This window comes from Gallinula chloropus (assembly GCF_964237585.1).
Source record: "Gallinula chloropus genome assembly, chromosome: 9".
NCBI lineage: Eukaryota > Metazoa > Chordata > Aves > Gruiformes > Rallidae > Gallinula > Gallinula chloropus.
The window spans coordinates 21,927,546-21,949,439 of NC_140094.1; the positions used below are offsets into that span (position 1 = coordinate 21,927,546).

The following is a 21,894-nucleotide window of genomic DNA, read 5'->3' on the forward strand; positions in this document are numbered from 1 at the left end:
TTATCGGGTTGCCTACCACCCCAAACCGACTCCTCTCCCACCATTTGCTCCCCCATCCCCACCCCCCATATTCACAAAAGTGATGCACTGACACACTCAAGCAATACTAAGGAATATTACATTCTACATATGAAACTGTCATTTTCTTCTCAGTAAGTTCTTGAACAACTACAGTTTTGTCGGGTGTATTTGTCCTCATCTCATCGATTGCTAAAGGACTCTGAGTAAGAATACAACATTGCATGGGCAGATTACAGAAACTGGCACAGACCTTATTTTATTACTGTTGTTTTTAAACAAGAATATCAAACTAGATGTTTTTATGCCAACAGCTTCATCTAATGATTAAAAGTATGTAGCAATTCCACAAAAATTGAAAGGCCGGTTTATAAAGTAAGCACATCAGCTAAATAATCCCCCTGAATCACAACTGAATTTAAAACAATTTTGAAAAACTACAGTTGAGTGTCTCTTAGTTTCTTTTTTTCTTCCCCTTAGGTATAAATACAGCCATTTTCTGAAGTTGTTTACAAGCCAGAAGGAAGGAATATAACCCCGTTTTTTTTCTTTTTAAGTAGAGATTGTCATGCAGTCACATGCCTGTGGAAGTCCAAGCTAAAGAAAAACACTCTTTGTTGCAATACACATGATAAAACAGCAAAAGCTGCAACACAGCAGATTAACTGTGGCCAAGATTGGTTTTTCAACAGTATGTACCAATAAGCACCTTTGTGCTGACATTGCTAAACTTCATTTAATGCGCTGCTCGGAGTTTTGACATTCAACTGCCTGGACTCCAAAAAACCCACCCCGTAAAAAACCCACCTGCAGCTAACTGCTTGTTTCCTCAAGAGGCCACTAGAATGAATGGTCACTGGCTTTGAATTAACCTATTTTTGAGAGAGTGGCTTTGATCTTCCCACTGTTAGGAGCTCCTGTACTTGCCGCGGCCTGGGTCAGGATGAGCCCGGCTGAGCTGTGCTGTGCCAGGGTGGGGCCCAGTGACAATTTATTAAAGTTCTGCTTGCTGAATTTCCAAGGACACTGTTAGGCTTATCTGGGATTTTCCCAAGTAGGTGGCTTCAGGAGTATCTGCTCTGACGTTGAAGAGTTGTATGATCTGTCCTTGGCCTGTGTTCGGGCGCAGAGCTCGGGCGGCTCCTGTGCAGGCCGCTGCGCTGAAGAGAACCCACTGAACAAGGGGAGCACTGGGACCTGCAGTCCTGCGGCACCGGGCAGCGGTGCGGTGGGAGGAGGATACCGGTGCAGAGCTGAAAAGCTTTTATGGCTTGCTCAGGGAGAGGCAGGAGTGCTCCCCCCACTCCCCACCAAATATCCTCATTTCACATGGGAGCTGTCAACTCCTCACACTGGCAACAGTGGCTGAAGGAGCTTGTTTGGGGGGCCAGGAGGAGCTCCTCAGTGGGAGGAGGTTCTAACCTAAAAATTGCTTGCTATGTTTATTTTAATTTCCCAGAGTGCTGAGTAAACAGAGTAAAAGCTCCAGGGCTACAGCAGCACCCTGTTTACCCCAGCAGTACTGACTCAGAGCAACAGAGGAAAAGCTCAGGGAGTGGTGCTCACTCACCTACAGTACAGCTGACACCTGGGTGGTAAGACACATGTGGCTCAACCCACAAATGCCTTTTTATGAGCTTTCACGTTTTGCTATTCATCTAAGATTTGACTTCAGACATTGTGGTAGATTGACTACTTGATACATTGATTGAACCTTTATTTTAATTCTTTAAGACAATCCAACCTTAGATTTACTTCAGTGCCTGCAAATAGAAATGCTTCCTTGTTTAATTAATTATTATATAAATACAAACAAGAATTCCATCAAGCTTTCCACCTCAGGGATTAGTTATGTAACTTTCCAGTGGGCCAAATCTACACCTTCATATCAACTGCCGGAGAAAGCAGCAAGAAGCTAAATCTTGAGAAAAGCAGCACACATCAGACCTGACAAGTCTCACACACACAGTGTAGGGGACTCAAACAGATATTACTTCCACCTTCTCAGCTGTACATTCACCTCTGGCCTGATGCTTATCTGCTTCCAGCATAAGGGTTGAGGGTGCCTACACAGCCACACCACTACACTGGGGCCAAGAAGCACACCTTTCCGGAGCTCACAGGCCCCATCAGAAAGCACATTCCCTGCCATTCCCCTCATCCTACAGCAAGGACGTTAAGGCCCAGTACCCAAAACCTTGCAGACCACTCAGGTTTTCAGTTAGGCATGCAAGGACCAAACCTAAACATCCAAGGTCAGGGAGATCTTTCTTCTGCAAAGTACATGGAGAGAGCAGGAAATGTCTAAGCTATGTCAAAAGCAAAGACACAGAGGTGGGAAGTTAGTGAATGGATCATGGAAGTGCTTAACAGTCCAGGGACAATTCCATGCACAGGTTCATCCATCCAATGTTGGGGTATGATTTTTACTTTAACCAATAATTGCACTATGCCAAGGTAAGCAGGTCCCACTGAGTATCCCTAACAGAAACACTCTCAGCAGCAGATGATCCTCCACATGCACACTGTGAACAAAGTTAACATTTGCATTGCTCTGATTTTCTAAAGCAGTATTGATTTTCAGTCCAGGACAGCTTTGAGAATAAACTGTATTAAAAATACAGCATGCAATACTTTGTATAGAGTAACTGGCTTATTTTCATTTGATGAGTATGTTAATTTTACTCCACTGGCTTTTATTACAGTGTCTTCCTAGTCAATATGACGAGAATGTTGTTCTTTGAACATGTTTCTGGATAATCCAGCCTGCTTAAGATTTCCTGAGGCCATAATAGCTTCTTCCTGTCAGATCCCATGCTTCAAATTATTTACTCATATTTGTATTAACCTTGTATCCTGGCTCTGGAGACTTTCAGATTTCCATAATAATTCATAAGGTGCCCAAAAAAATCAAACTACAAATTCATACACACCATCTCCCCTGGCTAAGCAGTTCCCTGCATTGTGCCAAAGAAGCTGGTGCCCTAGAAAGGCAGAAGCACAGAAGTGCATTGGGAATGAGCAGAGCTCGCTCTACTCCAGTGGAACACCAGGGTTGTTAGTTGAATTCTGTAAGGGGAGGGCGTGCGCCAACATCTTTAATATAACCTTGAATAGCTCAGAGACTGGGTCCTTATGGTTATTATGTAGGCTGCATCGATCCATCTGCAGTATCTTTGTTTTATTAACTACGGGCAGACGTGTACCTAATAGGTAAAGTGACAGTTCCTGTTAGTCTACAGGAGAGGTTTTAGCACAGAAATATCTGTTCTCCCCCAGTTTTTAAATACGCTGGGATGTTTAATGTTGATGCTGAGCATTCAAATCATTAATGAAGAAAGCTAAGTGAAAACTAATTTAGACATCTAGCTGTCTTCATAACTACAGGCAGATGTGTGAACAAGCGAGTTCATTTGCAAACCTGTGCTCTCCATACACGTGCTGTATTAAACTGACACTATCAGGATACGCATTAGATTCAGTCTCACAGATGTTGTACTGGCATAATTACACTCTGAGCAGGGATGCCAGCCAAAGAAGCTCTGAAGGAGGCTTAAATTGCTGCTGTTTCACAAAACCTGTAACTTTATCACTGATTTTGCAGAACTATGCAAAAGAGCAGATTTAAATGTGTTACACCTTGTCCTGCACATCAGCCCCATAAATACACACAGGTTTCAAGCCGTTTCGGTTAAATGGAAGCCAAGAGAAAGGCTAAGTATCAGCTCTGAAGATAAACTGCTGCATACCACTGCAGGTATGTTACCCTAATTTGATTTAAAAGAATCTCTGTAGTAGTGCAGCGTGATGCTGCATTTCCTTGCTACTCTAATTTTCCATTTCTGTCTGACTCTGGCTTCCTGTTAAAAAATTATTAACATTTTCTCTGCCCAAGATACCTTATTTAACTAAAGGTCTTCTTCATTTGAACACTCAAATATAGTGAAAAGCTGCAAAGCACCGAAAAATTGAAGCCAAATTTCTCTTCTCCCTCCCTGCAAAGTGACACAACTCTGTACTCAGCATGGTTTACATTCCACATTAGGTTTCCTTCGTCACCATCACCTGTTTCTCCATCAAACTGTAGATTCCATTTAAGCATTACAGAATTGTTAGATAACTTTATACATCATTAACCCAGCTACTGTTTTTAATCATGGAATGTGGGACCTTTAAAGGCCATCTAGTCCAACCCTGCAGTAAGCAGGGACATCTTCACTAGATCAGGTCACTCAGAGCCCCAACAAGCCTGACTTTGAATATCTCCAGGGATGGGACCTCCATCCTTACTTCTCTGGTCAACCTGTTCCAGTGATCTACCACCCTCATATTCAAGATACTTTTCCTAATATCCAACCTCAATCAGCCCTTTTCTAGTTTAAAACCATCACCCCTTGTCCTATACCTACATGCATAATGCTTAACAGTAGAACAGTTTAGCAACTTATCCCCAAAACACACCGCTGGCTAGCTTGAATTATTTTAAGCAAAATGCTAAACTTCCTAATGAAAACTCAGAATAGATGAAAGTCAAACTGAATCACAAGATTTCAGAATTTGGGGGTTGGGGGGGCACAGCTAGTCAAGAAAAGAAACAAGTCTCAGATATTAAACTGTGTCTGAAGACTGGCTTGCAGGGCTTCAACACAAAACCACATCAAGTTTAAATGGTTGTGATGCACCTTAATTTCAACTCATTCAAACTCTGAGCTCTGAGTCAAACCCACTTAAAGTAAAGGAAAAGCAGTTGAATGTCTTTGCATCTAAGCATAGCACTGATTCAGAAAAGTCTGCTGACAAGTGAATATTGTTTCTTTCCCTCTATCCCTGAAGAACCTGGACACATGATGCTCAGATTATCAATATCATTTCACTTTGAGCTGCTGCAGTTCATCACACTGCTGCAGCCTTTGGAGGCAGCTTTACCTTTTTCTACACTGCATACTAAAGCCAAGATTTGTCATCCTTTAAAGTTCTGGCTCAAAACCCACCTTGCACTCAAGTAGCTTTCCTCTAAGCTCACATGTCAGCCTGCTAAGCAACACATTCCTTATTACCCCATCAGGACCACAGGAGCGGCTCAAAGAAGGTCTTTCATCCCCGCTATAAACGCTGCCTTGGACTTTGGATTGTTTGTTTTCAGCAAGGCAGTGCACTAAAAACCTGAGCCAAACTGATACCAGGACCTTTAGCCTGTCCCAGGTCAGTGGGGCACACCCTGCCACACACCTCTCAGCTCCGCACCATGCTCAGGAGTGAGACGTGCAGACAGACGGAGATACTCAGCGAGTAGGTCCTCACTACAGTTCTACTTCACATGATTTCCAATTACTCCACAGAGGGCTGTCATTAACTTGGAAAAACCTTTCCAATCTATTTCTCTTTCCACACCAGTTTCTTTGCATTTCTCACACCTGACCCAGAGTCACGTCTTAAGTTACACTGAGAACTGAAAAGAGATTAATAGTGTCAGGAGCATTCCAGGAACACCACCTGGAAACAACATCTTCAGAAACAAGTACTGACACTTCTACAGACTTCCATGGTGCTGACTGAGGGTTCAAGGTGCTGTATTGGCCTTCAGACAATCCAAAACCTGCAGGTTCATTTTCAGGGCTTTCACAGCAGTTGCTGGAAGGGACAATGAGTTTTATTCCATTTTCATACTGTCTGAGATCAATCTTTAATTCTGCTCCTACACAGCTGCCTGCTTTTGGCCCTTTTTCATGTGTGGAATACTCATTCCCAGTCTCAGCTGCCCTTTGGTTTTGGGAGCAGCAGACATCCAAAGGAGTCAGTGCTCAAAGTTTATTAAGGACAAAACCAAACACCACTTCAACATCTATGAATAAACCTAATAAAGACCTGAGTGCAGCATCCACACAAACCTAAAAAATAAGAAAAGGGACTTTACAGAAGAAGAAAAAGCCAGACTGGAACCAAACTAACAAGTGTGTGTTGGAACATTTTTTCACAGAATTAAAAAAACAAAACAAATCCATGAATGGCAAAGGTTTGGGCAGCCCTCATGATGAAATGCTGAGACTTCACACAGTACTAGTCTTTACATAAACTCCGCTAAGATTTTGCCAAGACAGTTGTATCTAAACGCTGTTATTAGGCAGAGAATAACGGTGAATAAAGGAATGTGGTATGTCTTTTCTTAACCAGTTGCTTCTTTGGTGTCATAAACGATGCATAAACAAAGCTTAGCATGAATTATTCAACACCTAAAATACTGAAACTCGTTGAGGCTTTCAAAAACAAAACTATTCTAATTATGAACACATAATTAAAAATAAGAACAAAGAACAGTGAAATAGCCAAGTATTTGTAATAACTTGCCAATTTCTCTTCTAGCTTTATGCCTAGTTAGGCTTTGTTGAAAAGAGAACCGTTCTCCTCGCTTCTGTGAGAAATATCTAGGCCCATTACAAATGTTTGTCCCTATGGGGCAGTAAGGAAAGACAATTCTGAGGCAGCCTAACTGGTTTTATAGACAGTACTTCTAGTAAACAAACAAACAAACAAATAAATAAAAGAACATGTTCCACACATCTTAAGTTTTCCTCCTCTGCATATTTCAGCTCTTGGAAAACTAGATTAAACAAGTTACAGATCCCACCTAACCTGCCACACTGAAACCAAGGACATTGGTTTCATTCATTACAGAATTAGAGCTTCAAACATCCTCCAAAGTAACTTTTCACAAACACACATGAGAGTATCAAAACAACTCAGTGAAGTAAGACCAAAGCCAACAAGACCAGAGTAACTCAATAGCTTTCGCTTTTAAAACAAGCCAGGGGTAGAGACCACCAGTAACTGAACAAACCTGCATGTCTCTGCTGGTTAGCTACGGAGAACACAATTTTTAACATTTCAAGCTCACTCTACTGTCAATACATCCAGCTGAAGAAAGCTATTTGAACCACCTGTATTAACTAAGGAAAGCCTCGGGATTTTATCTTTCGGATTTTTAGTATAATAAAACCACTCTAATAGAAACTGTTCTTCAATAAAATCAGTAAATTGTTTATAAGCAATACAAAACGCCTCTCCTGTAGATCATACTGCAGGTAACTACACCTAACAGCTTGTGCACGCTAGAATATCGCTACTTTTTTTTTAAACGTAAATGGATAACCCACTTTACAATTTCCTATGAAAACTTTACATCCTACCCACAGTACCATAAAACCCCAGCCTATCATTTCAGATGCCTAGGAGTTTCACTGCAAGTTAATGGCAAACCGTCACGTTTCAGCACACACCATGTCCTCACGCTCCTGTAGTGCTTACAGACCGGGAGCGAGCTGACTACGCAGCTCACAGCCTCCTGCTTCTCAGGGCAGCGGGTGCCGCACTGGTGCTCGCAAGGGGCGGCCCACTCGCCCTCATGGGGGTTCCCCCGCGCACGGCCTAGAGCATCTGCTGGAAAGGGGCAAAGGCACAGGACGCCTTAACCACCTCGGCAACGAGCGGGGCTGCACGGGTGGTCATCGGGTGATGTAGGCACGGGATTCTCACTTGCAAACGCTGACTGATGTCATTCCGTGCTTTATTTGGAGTAGAGTAGCTGGGAACAGCCCGTTTCCTACAAGGTTCCTTTAACATGCACAGTTCTGCGTATCATCTGGTGAAGCAATAGTGGAAAAACACATCACACACCAGGCATGTGATCCTACCCATCCCAGCCTCCGCCAGTTTCTGTCCTCAATAAAATGTTAATTTCAACAACTGAATGAAAAAGGCGGCTGTGCAGCTAAGCATGCCTCATTCAGCTAATGAAAACACCTCTTCAAGCCCGCGGATTACAGAATTAGGCCATTAGATATGCAGATGTGCCTCCGCGAGCTCTCTGTGCAACATCTGACTGCCAGAATCACTTTGTTTCCGCGGAATCAGCCCAGGAGCGAGCCGGCGCAGCCTGCAGCTGCCCCGCTGCTCAGCTTGCACCCGGCGGCTCTCCGCGCGTAGCAAGGGCCGATTTACACCGTGTTTGCATGGGACAGCACCAGATAGGAGCCGGGGCTTTAGAAGACCAGTTGATGAGCCGGTAATGGACCATCGGCTCGGGTGAAGGGCTATGGAAAGGGCCAAAAACCCCTCCCCCAAAGCGCCAAAGAGGCGCCAAGTCGTTTGCAGGGACAGGATTGTTTGCCCCGGAGTCCAGTCCCGAAGCAGCTCCCAGGCACCGCTGAAGAAAGTCTCAGAGCTGCCCCGACTCCTTCAGCTCACACCTGAGGTCTGGGGCACACGGGTGGTGCCGTGTCCCTCAGGCGCTAACGCACATATTCAGTACTGTGTCTATTTTACTGCGTTCCGAAACATTCTCAAGCCCCCTGGGGTAGTCACTAAAGAACACTAGAAAGGAAAACAAAAAAAAAAAGCCACATAGTTCATATACAGGCATTTCAGTAACAACATGACTTAGATAAGCACGCTCATGAACAGAGATAGCATTTGTGTATCCATTTTCAGCTCCATCACCTTACTGCAAAGTACCAAGCAGAAATTCTTTGCCCTTATACAATGTGTTTCACCCCAAGATTCCCTTTAATAATGTGCTACCATAAACATCTGTACTTTAAAAGGGATGAGAAAAATGTTCCAGTGTTTAAACACACCATTTGCTGTCCAGGCAAGGTTAAACATGTTTAGGACTACCAGCAAAGGCATAACCTACACATCACATTGTAAACTGTTACGGGCAACATTTCAAGGGCCAAACCCCAGAATCACCCTGAAGTCTGTAAGAGAATGGAGCGTGCCGTCTGGATGTGTCTGTGCAGTATGAGCTGGGGAGCTGCTCTGGCAGGGGGGTTGGTCCCTTCCAACCCCTGTGATTCTGTGCCCTTTGGGATTTGCAGCTGAAGACAAGAGGACCTCTGTAAAAGTTTGCTGAAAAGTTAAAGATGTAAAATTCCCCTCTTACATCCAGTTTGTAGAGGACGACTTCAGAAGCCATGGGTAAGTCCACACAGTCAGGCAGAGTACTTCAAAGCCACATGGCTATCAATGGGAATGAGGACAAGCACAGCTGACTTGGTATCTCACTGAGATATTATGTAAAAAAAAAAGTGGGCTCATTTCAATGAGGTAGATTTCTACCCTCCTAGAGTTTTAATTGGTCAAGAAAAATTACAAAACAAGCCCTAAAAAGACACAGTTAGCTACAGAACATAAAAAACCCATTCTTCATTGTTCACTGCATCCTGTTACCAGCTTGGACATAATTTTAGCTACTGAATTGGTGCTTTTTTGTTTTGGCAATCAGATGATATTAACTTCCCCTTTGTTTTTTCTTTTCCTGTTTGTACACCTGCGCTCTTGATGAGCAAACAGCAACAGGGCTGCTAACTGTTTTACAGTTAGCCTGCTACTCTACATCTCTAAAGAGCAGAGTGACAGAAGAGCAGAACCTTGTCTTCCAACTTTAAGATCTAATAGTGAAATAAAAATAGATGTTCTTCCAAAATATTGCCATAGCTACACCTTATACCAGGTAGTTAACATTCCAATTACTAACTGCCCTGCTACATATTTTGAGGTGAGACTAGGAAAAGCTCCCCAAGTCTTAAGTGAAGAATAGACAATTACCACTGGTATTTTTTATTTAAAACTCTTTTTTCCCCCCATACTAAGTGTTGGCTACTTAAGTGATCCCGAGTATCAGAGTACCACAGCAGAGAGCCGCGACAGGCAGGTTACATCAAAGTGATGGGAGCAATTCAGCTTGCTTTGTCCCTTCGGTCTCAGGCTGGACTGCAGCCACACTCAGCACAGAGGAAAATCCTACTGCTTGTTCAATTTTAAGTGGTTGAGACCAGACCTGTGCACTGGACACGTCAAGTGAGAAGTTACCTAATGGCCTCAGGTACAAAAATGCCTCAGCCTGTATCATTAAGAAATTATCTGAACAAAAGGGAACCTGGTTTCAGTAGGTGAACACTTTCGAGGTGTGTCACACTACATAGCTAATCATGACTAATTCATTAATTGTGGTAACAACATGCTTCTCTATTACATTCAAACTACCACCTACAGAGCATCCTAGTGACAGCAAAAGGTTTATGAAGTATCTGCCTATACACTGAGGGTACAGGCTGTACTGTCAATAGAGCCCAACTGTACTTGTTTCAGCACTTCTGACTTTTCAAAATAAACAGCCCGAATTTCTCTCCACAAAAGGAACTTTCAGGACTAGGAAAAAGTCTATAGACTTATTGCATGTGAGCAAAACAGGGATTTAACATTTTCTATTATGTTCTGTTGCTCTGGGTAGGTTTCAGACATTCCTTCTTTATCTAGAATTGGAAGGGTTTAGTTCTGTCAAGACAGTACCCATAATGCCTTAACTTTGGGCAGTATGACACGTGCAGCTGAATTTGATTGAGTCTGAGTTGAAGTACAACTTACAATACTTAACAAGAAGAAGAGGTCAATCTCAGGACTCAAACTAAAGATTAATCTGCTGTCAGAGAATGAATTTGCATTTTTACCAGCAAATTACACAGCAGCAGGTAAGGCAGATAGCTATTGCAGCAGGAATTAGGGGATACATTGCTAGTGATCACAACGCTTCTCTGAATTCAGTACATTGTATCTACTGCTTTCTCAATAAGGCTTTACTAATGACTGTTTAAGAAACCAGGCCTAGGTAGGGCTTGGGGTCCTCCCACTCCCAAATCTGCACCACAGGGAATACAGAATACAACATAAGCCCATCCAGTACAAAAAAAAAGGAGCAAGTGAGGAGGCACAACTGACATCCACGTTCTGATTATTCTTTCCTCTTCCACTATCAGCAGTTAAAGGCTGAGTGTTCAGCTCACTACAAGTACTTTGATACCTCCAATATTGCCAGTCCTTTATACTTCAAAATACACCACCACTAATATACAGATCAACGGAAGCATACAGACCAAAGGCCTTCAACTATAAAGACAAGGTTTTAGTATTGTAAAGATGCAGGCCCACGTATCCTCATCCATCCCATTAGTGCCACCCAACTGCTCAACGTCACTGTAATTCCATTTAGAGAACTGCACTGTACACAGCTACAAATAAAACAGACCCAATGTGACCCCACCAAGATTAACCCATGGTTTGACAATGGTCAGACTGTGCAGAAACACTGTATCACCCCTCTCAGTGAGAAAGGATGTTCATCTTGTGTAGAACAATGCCAAATATGGGAATAAGTAGCCACTGTTGTTCTGTTTCCTCTCAAGTGTTCCTAGAATGAACCAAGAATAAAAACACAACGTGAACTACAGGAAGAAACCACGGCTGGTCATGAACTTATTCTGCATATTGAGATCAGGTCTCTGTGGACTGGGTGTGCTGGTATTTCAAGCATTAAGAGCTCTGGAACCAGAATTCCTATTTACCACTAGAAAAGCTTAAAGAGTGTACCCATGGGAATAGCTTTAAGGCTTCTGGAGAAGGCTGCTGGGTCACTGACACTAGGAAGGGGTAAACTAAGCATTGCTCCCAACTCTGAAACAGTCAGTTAACAATAGTACTATCGACATGAAATAATCCATCCTCTGCTACTGTCTGCTAATGAAGTTTAACCACTTTGTAGCCTCACAAGAGGCACGTGCACTTTGCTAAACATAGGCCAAGGGAGTCCATGGTCAGTGGAGACTGTAGTGAGTTTGGTAGGGAATACGTGTTCTGTGTGCTTACAGGCAGCTTTAAACTGAACAGATTCATCTCCATTACCATATGTACTCTCTAAACCACAACAAAACCCCTTTCAGTTGTATCAAGTGTATATGCTGATTTGTTATTTAAAGCAAGCATCAAGCCAGGCAAATTCTTATTTTCCCCAGTACACTGGATGCACATTACCTAGTGCTGCAAGACACGAGTGGTTTGACTGTTACAGACAGCATCTAAGGTGCTAACCAGATTTAGTTGCCAGAAACAAGTACTCAACACATACCTAGTTCCACATATTGGATAGTCAGGCACTGCCAAGTCCTCTTGCACTTGGTTAGGTACACTTTCTAATCTGAATTGCTCTGCTGTTCCTACCTTCTCATCTGAAAATGATGGGGCCTGGAACTCTGCAGTCACAACCCAATGCTGGGACAAAACCCCAAGTGAAACCCATCAAAATAGCAAAAGCAGCAGCCTCTTCTACAATTAAGTCATTCTCCCTCCCCCCATCACGTCTGCTTTAAAAATGGAACTAAAATTTTTGCTCATTAACAGCCAAATCTCAGATCAGATCTCCAGACATAAGCAGCATCACAACAGGACCTTCATTTGTTAAACAACATTCAAGTTCCCCTTTTTCCTCTGTGTCAAGCCTGACTCATCTATAAAAGAAAAGCATTGTCAATAGAAGTGACTGCAACTCCAATTTTAAGACCAAACCAACAGTCTATTTGTATCAACTAGGACTGCCAACAGAACAGCACTCAGAGGGTTCTGAAACACTGCCTAGGCAGGGCCTTTGCCTTCAGCCCTTGGCAAGCATGTAAGTGGGACACTGGCCTCCAAATATGAACCAAGGCACCCACTGAGCTGGAAGAAAGATGCTCCTCCTCAGACGTGTGCTAGTGTCATTCCTTACCAGGACACCTAGCAAACTTGGGCTCTAAGCATCTGCAATTAGGAGCTCTTGGGTACCCAAGGAAGCAGCAGGGAGGGATGCTTTGCAAAGTCAGCAACCACTACAGAGCAAGTGAACAGCTAACAGTTAGGATACAGGTCAGGATAGATTTATGCATTTTTAGCTCCTATGCCACAGACAACTCAGCAGGTTTAGGCTGCTACTCTGTAGCTGGAGGCCTATACTTACCCTTCCACAGGGGCAAATCAACTCCAGAAAGTCACCTTACTCCATCCTAGTCAAGCCCTGTAGACTACACCAAGAACAGTCTGAATACCCTCACAAACTGAAAACAACTGAAGTGCCCTACCCCAAGGAGCTATTTTGACTTTAACTACAGAGACCAGAATGTTTTTGTAGGAACTTTTGGTTTACTGAATCTAGCAATTTTTTGACCAATATAGAAGCTCCCAGCATATATTTAAAGTTGAAGGGAAGCACTAAAAAGGCTTTGGAAGCTACCACCAACACAGCATCAAGTCCTGGAAACATGACTGTGCACAGGGCACACTTTTAAAATGGGAGCTAAAATCTTGCCGAAGTAATTCTGTTCTTAGTGGGGCTGCTGTATTTTAACTGGTGAAGTATTTGTTTTCGTGGATTAAGGCAATTCAGAATTCAGGAATTAATCAAGTTTAAACAAGAACAATTTCAGTAGGGTATTATACAGCTTCTGTACCATATACTAAAGTCACGCTTTTTCCACAGTATCCACATTTTTAATTCAAATTATGGTAGGAAATGTAACAGAAATTTCAATTTCCTGACAGGAGTACTGTGTCAGTCTAATTCATTTCCATAAAAACCACACTGTCTAGAATCAACAAAAATTCTAGAACTGAATATGATACAGGAGTCTACCTAATAGTGGATTCCCATGACAAATTAGATTTTTCCTAGACAGTTGTATCCTATCACTAGTTCCTTCAAATACAGATTTACTGATGTATATATTTAGATTGCAATTTGTAAGTACACTGAGACAGAAGAAATAATCACACAAGATCTACGTTTCACCGGCTTTACTAGAAGATAACATAGAATTCTTTAGTAATTCAGCCTATTTAGACAATTAGTACCTCTGCACTCAGAAAGCAAGGATGGGTGGTTTATATCCTTCCTTGAACGAACCTCACCACATCTGAAATTCCCCATCTATCTGTACCATGACTGTACTAACACTCAGACCAGTAGCACTTTACTACCGATGAGCATCAGAGCGTACAGGGGTCCCATCCCAAAGGACTTTAAACGTGTTGGCACACTTGCTAACTTTCTCTCTGCACACTTCTTTACAAAGTTGGGAATAACACAGGGTTAAGAGCTACAGCAGAAGCAGATTTGGAAGCTCAGCCATCTGTGCAGACTTGTATCCTTCACGGCAGGGAAAAAACAAAACAAGATGAGACAAATTCTTGACTACTGCTTGGCACTGCAAACATATTACTGACAAGAACTTCCCGACTTCCATCTATCTGTGTTTCTGCTATCAGCAATATACAACTGCTAAGTGCATGAAGAGACATAAATCACTGCAAAGGATAATAGTGTGCACTGGTGAGCTGACGAGAATTTAAAGCCTCACAAGTGCTGTGGAATGCCAGACTGGAAAGAGCAGCCTGTCCTAGGTGCAGGAGCAAACATCTGGCAGCACATTAGTTCATAAAACACCAGCATGAAATATTCCAAATCCTGAGCGGTAAGAACATTTGACATGTGTTATAAGTGATACCAGACTGTATTGTTCAGACTTGACTATGGCTTCAACACTTAAATTAGACAAGGCTGACCAAGAACTGGTTACAGACTCAGGCTCAGCTGATGAAGGTGATTCAGACAGTGGTTCTGAGCTGGCAAGGAAAAAAATCCCTCATGCTTCCGGTATAGGGACAAGTGCAGCCAGTCACTACAAGACTGCTTGTCCTGTTTGAAGGATGCCAACACAAACCTCTCATTTAGACTTCAGACTGCTGAACAAAGGATCAAAATAGCTTATAGAAGCACATGCTTTTGTATAAACCGTTGAAGTTCCTTTTTTGATGAAGTAGGCTAAAAAAAAAAAAAAAAAAAAAAGAGACCTATGATCATCCCACCCCAAGAGTATAAAGCTGTTGCCTTCTGCATTGTTCCCAAGCAGCTTTCACCTAAGATGCTTCTGGCAGCTGAAAAATCACCCAGATGATGGGAGAGCAGAGTACAGGACCTGTCTCACAGTCCTTTTACACTTCCAAAGTGGTGTTGATCAAGCCACATGCTCAAGAGCTGCTAATGCCTGACTTTAACTTTAAAGCTCACATGTAGTTGTTGAATGTAATAAGTTGTATAGTTGGCAATTTTTCATAATTAAAAACTCCTCTTAAGTATGTTTCCCAACAAGCACCATATCTTCTAGCAACTCACACTCCAGTTTCCAATACTGTTTTCCTTGTCAGCTCATTGACTTTAACAAAAGCACCTCAAAAACTTTCAATTTCCACTTAATTCAGAAAACTTCCTGAGATATGCACTTCACCGTTCGTGACTGCAATCCACCAGTGGTTTTAATACTGATTATTCAATGCCACAGCATCACTGGAAAAAGATCCCTGAGCATGCCCCCTTTCTCAGGCTATTTACATTAAATAATCTTGAGCTTAGATGTACTTACTGTCACACATGAAGCCATCAAACTCCAAAGCTATTTACACATTTGCATGAAGCATATTTAAGAACAAAAGGCAGAAAACACCTGTAAGGTTCAGTGTGTGGAAATGCCTCAGGCTCAGAAACTTTTCCTACTGCTGTAGTGACTTAGATCTCATGCACTGCCCGGACATGACCGCACACCTGGTCTCCCCAAGGGGCATTCACATTTCTGAAGAGGTGAGGGTAGGAGAAGGGGAGGGAATCAGCAGGTGGAGGATAGGAAAGGTAGAAGATGAGGATGAGTCAGGGGGTGAGCAATAGCCGTACTTCCTGGGCAGGACAGTGATTGGCATCTCAGGAACGTGGGGGAAGGGAGCTGGAAATGAAAGGAGATGATGGAGACTGAATTGAATCCAGGAAGGTCTGACTAAAATACAGTTCCTCACACCCAAGCTCCCCCAGCAGTGCAACAGGAGGCTAAGACTACACAACAGCCCCAGCAATTAGGGGAGGTGAACATCTACACAGCCTATCAAAGAGACAGCTCCGGTTCTGATCTAACATAGGGGGAACGTTTTTGTTTACTTTTGCTGTTTCTCTGACATTTGTAAATGCTTTCACACCCACGTGGCAGAAATAGCAAAAGGTAAATAACATACAAGAGCTGACAGAGTACTATGGCTACAGCGGTTTCAAAGATCAGCAAGCAGTCCACACACCTGCAATACTTCTCTGTACACTAGCAGTAAAACAAAAGACACTTCATGGGAGCAACAGCAGTGCTGGTTGTTTACTAGTGACCAGCATCAACCAGAAAAGCCCTCTGGCAGACAAAGAGGATGCTGAGGAAATGAATGACCTCCAACATGAAGAGTATCCATACAAGAACTTCACAGGATTTTTCCCCCAAAAGGTTGAGCCCTTTACAGAGATGTAAACTTTTGCTGCTCATATTCAAGATGAGACTGTACACAGTACAGAGTGTCTTCGCTCAAAGTGCTAGCAATAGTGCAATCCAACCCTTTCTTGCCAAGGCCCATGCCTGGCAGTTTCTCTGTTTGCAGAGGGACTGGACCATTTGCCAAATCCTCGGTTTTGTTAGTACACACACACACTCCTCCCATTTCTGAGAACTGCTTTTTTGACTTCACTTCTGGTAGACTTTACTCCTAGTCTCTCACCTCTAACTCCCACAAGAAAACCTGTTTTCACTAGGTACAAAACCCCTTTTGAAGTAGTTCTTAGTGCTTTCCAGTAGACACACCACCTAGATTTAGAATCCAGCTTTCTAAAAAACAAGGAGACTGAAGCATTGCATCACAGTAGTGTTTGAGGAAACTGAAAAAGTAAGCAGATCAATTAGTTACTGACACCACATATCGTGGCAGCAACCAGAACCAAAGCAAAACCCTGACAACTTACAGGCCAGGACAGCAAGCCAGATCCCAGGCTAGCCTCTGTCAGTAGAGCTGTAAGAATCACATCACAACTCTTTGTAGGGCTATATTAAACTCTCTCCTTGGGAAAACTATGAAAACTGTTGTTCTTTGCTACAACTGGGATAGAGCAGTGAATGACCATTTAGATCAGTGCCACTTTCACACTAACTCCTAAAACTGGAAAGAGATTAAACTGGTATAAAGGAATAATATTTAGCATTACAAAAGGAGCTGAAAAGACTAAAGAGAAATGCAGCTTCTTAAGTGTTTTAAGCAAGGAAACATACTCTCCCTTTTAAGATGAAAGTATTATAAGACTTTACTGAGAGGTCAGTAAAAGCTTGACTAGTTGTGGCGAGCTGTCACAAAAGCTCCAAAAAGCTTGTTTTGGCTTCCCCATTCCACATACGCAGACACGCTCTAAGACAAGGCAGCCAGACTAGGGCAAGTTATCTCTTCACGTTAAAAAACAGTGGCTGTAAATAGTTTAACTGAACTACTAATAGCATTGTCACTATTTCCTTTACTACAATCTAGTTACACATTTACTACCAGCTAGTTTACACATGGGGGAGGTGGGAAGCCATTCTGGAAGGGAAAAAAATTGTGAAAAGTGCTTAAAATGTACATAGAAACTCAATCACACGTTAAGCTTCCCAGCATTTGGGTAACATTCCACACACATCAGAGTGCTTTCACAGAAAACACCAATGTACACAGTGTATCATAAAACAGTCTAATGTCTGAGCTAGAAAGAAACAAAAGACAAGCAGGCAAGCTGCAGGAATCTAAACAAAGCACACCAAATATGAAACACTAGCTTTGCTATTGAACATGCTACTGTGTTTTACTACATTTTATGTACCGGCCAGACAGAAGCACCATATAGCTGGAAGATTTTTCCATTAATGCACCTCTAGACATAATGCAAAGCACATGCTGTTACCCTCTCTACTATTCCACATTTGGCAGAAAGCAAGGTTCGAGCTTATGCTACTGTCTGCAGCACCAGACAGAAAAGCACCCTTCAAGTACAGAAGCATCAGTGTCCTGCTCCTGACTTTCTTACACAAGAGGACTCAAGATAACCTAAGTCCCAGCTCACATCACACATAGGCTAGTTTAGGACCAAATTCTAAAGGCTGGCGGGTTATGTTGAGTCTCATTTATTTCTGCAGACTTTCAAAGGCATTACACCTAAACCAGACATGCCCAGCATCTCGCTGGAAGGGGCTGTAAATATCTGACATCCAGTGATATAAAGCTATGTTTGCACTCCTAGAAAAGGGTTCCCTTTTAATATTTAACCAGTTCTACTTCCATCTTTGTCAAAGAAGTAGAAACAGGAAGGCATCAAACATGCCTAGATAAAGTGCACATACTGACAGCAGGGCTACAGAAGGGCTCGGCCCTGAGATGCTAGCTAAAGGCAAGCTGAAAGCAAAGGCTATAAGCACTTTTTTTCCCCCGTGAAATTCATTTAGTTAGCCTAAATACTGCTGAACCTACTTTCTCCTGGTGCCTTCCCTCTCACTCTCCCCCAACTGGTACAGAGCTTCATTAGAAGTAATAGATTACTATTCTGTACTAGATTTCTAGTACAGAAATAATGCAGAAGCAGGCAAAGGTGATGGCTGCTAGGCTAGCTACTTGGGCTTGTGGGGTTTGGTTGGGTTTAGGGGGGTTGGGTTTTTTTAATAAATATGGCAGCAGTTTCTGTTGTAGAAGCAGCACTACATTTGCTGATCAATGTTTTATCCTTGAGAGAGTCAAAACCAGCTGACAGCACTCAGGGGAACAATCTCTGCCTGAAGACTACAGAGCAGCTTTAAATGACAGACTCGAGATCACACTGTCACACCAATGCAACAAGATTGTTCTTGTAACCTGATACAGATTCTCTACCCAGCTCCGTGGAAGATCCTCCAATGCATCATGAGGCTATGATGGTCCAAACGCATTGTAAAGTTCCTGTCCTTGCATTTCCCTTCTAGCAAGTTTCAGCTTAGTTCTGCTAAACGGTTTGCAGAACATTAAGGATCCAGTCCTTCACTGGAGTGGGACTACTTTACACTTACTCAATACACATTTTAAGACTTACAAGTAGCAACTAAGCTGTTAGAGTCTCCACTTCATTTTGAATTTTACAAACCGAATTGCAAAGGTAGCAAAACAGATGCATTTCAAGAGGAAAATTTCAACAGCTGCCACATGTTCCTTAAGGCTGTCAGCTTTAGTGCAGTGTTGCCCCTCTGTTCCTCATTCCCACACAGCCATTAAACAGCTCACCCATTCCACACCTGCAGATCTCCTGAAACCAGTTAACTGAGTACAGATATTGAACTGGATTAAAAAGAAACCAGAAAGAACTGCATTCTTATTGCTAAGTTGTACAGAGCTGCACAGTCCTGCCAGGGGACTTGAGCACAGAGACTAAGGCAGCACATTTACACCAGCATCACCTTGGTGAGCTCTGCTGCACCGGACTGCCTGGGAAGCAGGGAACAGCTACAACTGATGCCAGCAGCAACTCAGCACCCTGGCCCCGTGGACCCTGTTGGAACAGGAAAAGTTCACTCTACGAGGGCAGAACAAACCTAATTTAGAGAACACAAAGCAGCCCTACGACATTCTGCTTCCACACTCCTACCATCCAGAAATCAAAACTGTCCAGACAAAAATGAGGGAAACAATGTTAATTTTCTATACAGCACAGAGAACAAGTATAAAGTTTCAGGATATTAGTAATATGATTCATGCTCGTAGGCAGTCATTGTAAGCCCTGCCAGGCAATCCTTCTGCCAGCTTTCTAAGTTACAAAATACTACCTTCTATTGATTTACAAACAGTTGTTCAGGCATAATTCTTAGAAAATGCAGTGCTTTTAAAAACGTTATTCTCTGGGTTTGTTGTAATCTTTACTTATGGACAATCAGTTCGTGTTCGCTTGAGATCTTGCAGTGAGAAGATTCATTCAAGACTACTTCAGTAGCAAAATAAAAGCTGGAGAATAACTACTAGCTCCCTGACAGGATATCTTGTGGGAGAAGCTAGTTCACTTACAAATAAAACTCATCTAGTGTGTCACCAACTAGCTACATGTATTTACAAGAACTACATTTTGATTAGGACCTTTCATTAGAAAGGAATTAACGGCGTCCACAGCAGATCAACTAACAAACTTGCTCATCTCAAAGTACTACTGCAGACATCTCTGAAGGACCTGCACCAGGGGCTTCCAGCTCCATTCGCTGTCAGCAGTGCCAGCAGCCTAGGCAATGATACAGTCTCTACCAGGAAGTCCACAAGTGCCAGAGCAGTTTGTGACCTAGCAAACGCCAACAAGCAAAGGTTAAGACTTGATTTGAGCCACCTGGCTAAATAATCAACTCACAAGGAACACACATACCTACCCCACCCAAAGCTCCTCACCAGTTTCAGGTGAGAGCTGGTGGTATCGCTGTTCCTGACCGCGAGAGGAGTTTTAGCTTCATCCCCTCTGCAACACTTAACTTAGAGCAAGGGCTTGTGCTCAACACTGGTACCGCGGGCACCACCGCGCCTGCCCCAGGGTGTCCAAGCGCAGCACTGGTAATAACAAGGGCATCCTTTAAGACTTTGGACCTAAGGGCCCAAAGCACACGCCCCACACCAGTCAGTAAAGCTCCGAACACACAATGACTAGGTTGGTCAGCCTTTAAAACTTAACCTAAGCTTTAGCAGGAATAATGCAAGAGTTTCCCAAGTATCTCAACTCTCAGACCTGCAGTATTCCGCTCCAGAACCGCTTTTAATAAGTTACGTGTTTAAGGGTCACGGGCTTTAGCCCAGTTATTGCCACACAGGATTTTTCACTACTATAAGCTCTTGTGTAACACCTAGCCACAATCATGATTTGGGTTACTTCAGGATGAAAGCCATCATCAATCACCGGGAGACAATTACTAAAGACAAACTCAGTCCCCCTCCGCGCAGCACCTGCGTGGCTGGCTGACACCGCGCCCTGCGCCGCGCAGACACGCACAGAGCCAGCAGCTGCGGCGCGGACACCCCGGGCGGGACCTGCCTTTGCCGCCTGGCACCAGCCTCCCGCTCGGACGCGGGCCGGTCTCCAGGCAGAGCCCCGCGCTCCCCCCCCCCCAAGCAGCACCCTCTGAGGCGGAGCGCGTCACCTGTTGTTCAACGCCGCCGCGTTACTGTCCCGCGGATTTTCCCACTTGAGACGCGAACGCGCGAAGTCTCGTCAGACCCCGATCCGCGGGAGACGGGGCTCGTGCTCCGCGCGGGGGGCTGCCCGCCCTGCCCGAGGCGGGAGCGGGCGGCCCCGAGACGCGACCGAAGCCGACGCGCCCCGGCGGCGGCGGCACCCACCCGGGACCCGCAGGGCCAGCAGCCTCCCAGCCGGCCGCGCCCCGGCACGACCCCGCTTCCCACCCACCGGCGCCGGTTACACAACCGCCCCCTCGCCGCGGCCCCGCCGCGGCGCCGGGCAGGGAGCGCTACCCGCAGCCCCTTCCCGCGAAGCGAGAGGGAACTCAACAAGCGGACGCCGAGGCAGCCGCGCTCTCCTCACCGACCGCCGCCGCCCCCCCACCTCCGCCCGCAGCCCCCCGCCGAGACCCGCGCCTACCATCGCGGCTCGTCCGCGCCCCGCGGCTCTCCCCAGACACGCCGGCGCCCCGGGACGGAGGGAAGGACGGGGCGAAGGAGGGCGGGGATGGGAGGGGACGGGCGAGCCCGCCCTGCCCGCGCGCGCAGCTCTCGGGCGGGCGGGGCGGCCCACGAGCGCTGGGGCTCGCGCCGGCGGGGAAGGATAAAAGACCGCGGCGGAAGCGGCGGCTGCCCCGCGCCGGCCGCGCGGCGCGATGTGTCCATAAATGGAGAACACGCTCCGCGGCGCAGCCAATCGCCGCGCGCCGCCGGGACGTCATCCCCTAAGGGAATCCCGTCGCGGCGGCACGCGCCCTCTCGCGCTCCCGCCAAGCGCCTCGGGGCCGCTACCGCCGCCCGCGGCCCCAGCCGCGATGCGCGTTGGGATGCGCACCCGGCACGGCACGGCCCGGCCGCGGGCTCCGCGCTGCTGCGCCCGGGTACGCCGGGCTTCGAGCGCAGCGGTGCTCAGCCGCACCCCAGCAAGCGCCGCGCTCCCCCCTGGCCCCGCTCCTACTCCTCCCGCGCAGC

At 44.8% G+C, this 21,894-nt stretch overlaps 1 protein-coding gene across 1 annotated transcript in view; it reads right to left on the bottom strand.

Annotated features, from left to right (window-relative positions):
* MYO1E (myosin IE) overlaps positions 1 to 21,644 on the bottom strand; it is a gene marked incomplete at its 5' end in the record, with an annotated part of 81,725 nt that extends 60,081 nt beyond the window's left edge. The window contains 3 exon segments of the mRNA XM_084268268.1: positions 20,008 to 20,041; positions 21,344 to 21,603; positions 21,606 to 21,644. Of these exon segments, the coding sequence (XP_084124394.1) occupies positions 20,008 to 20,041; positions 21,344 to 21,603; positions 21,606 to 21,644 (333 nt within the window).
* Between the last annotated feature and the right edge of the window lie 250 nt (positions 21,645 to 21,894).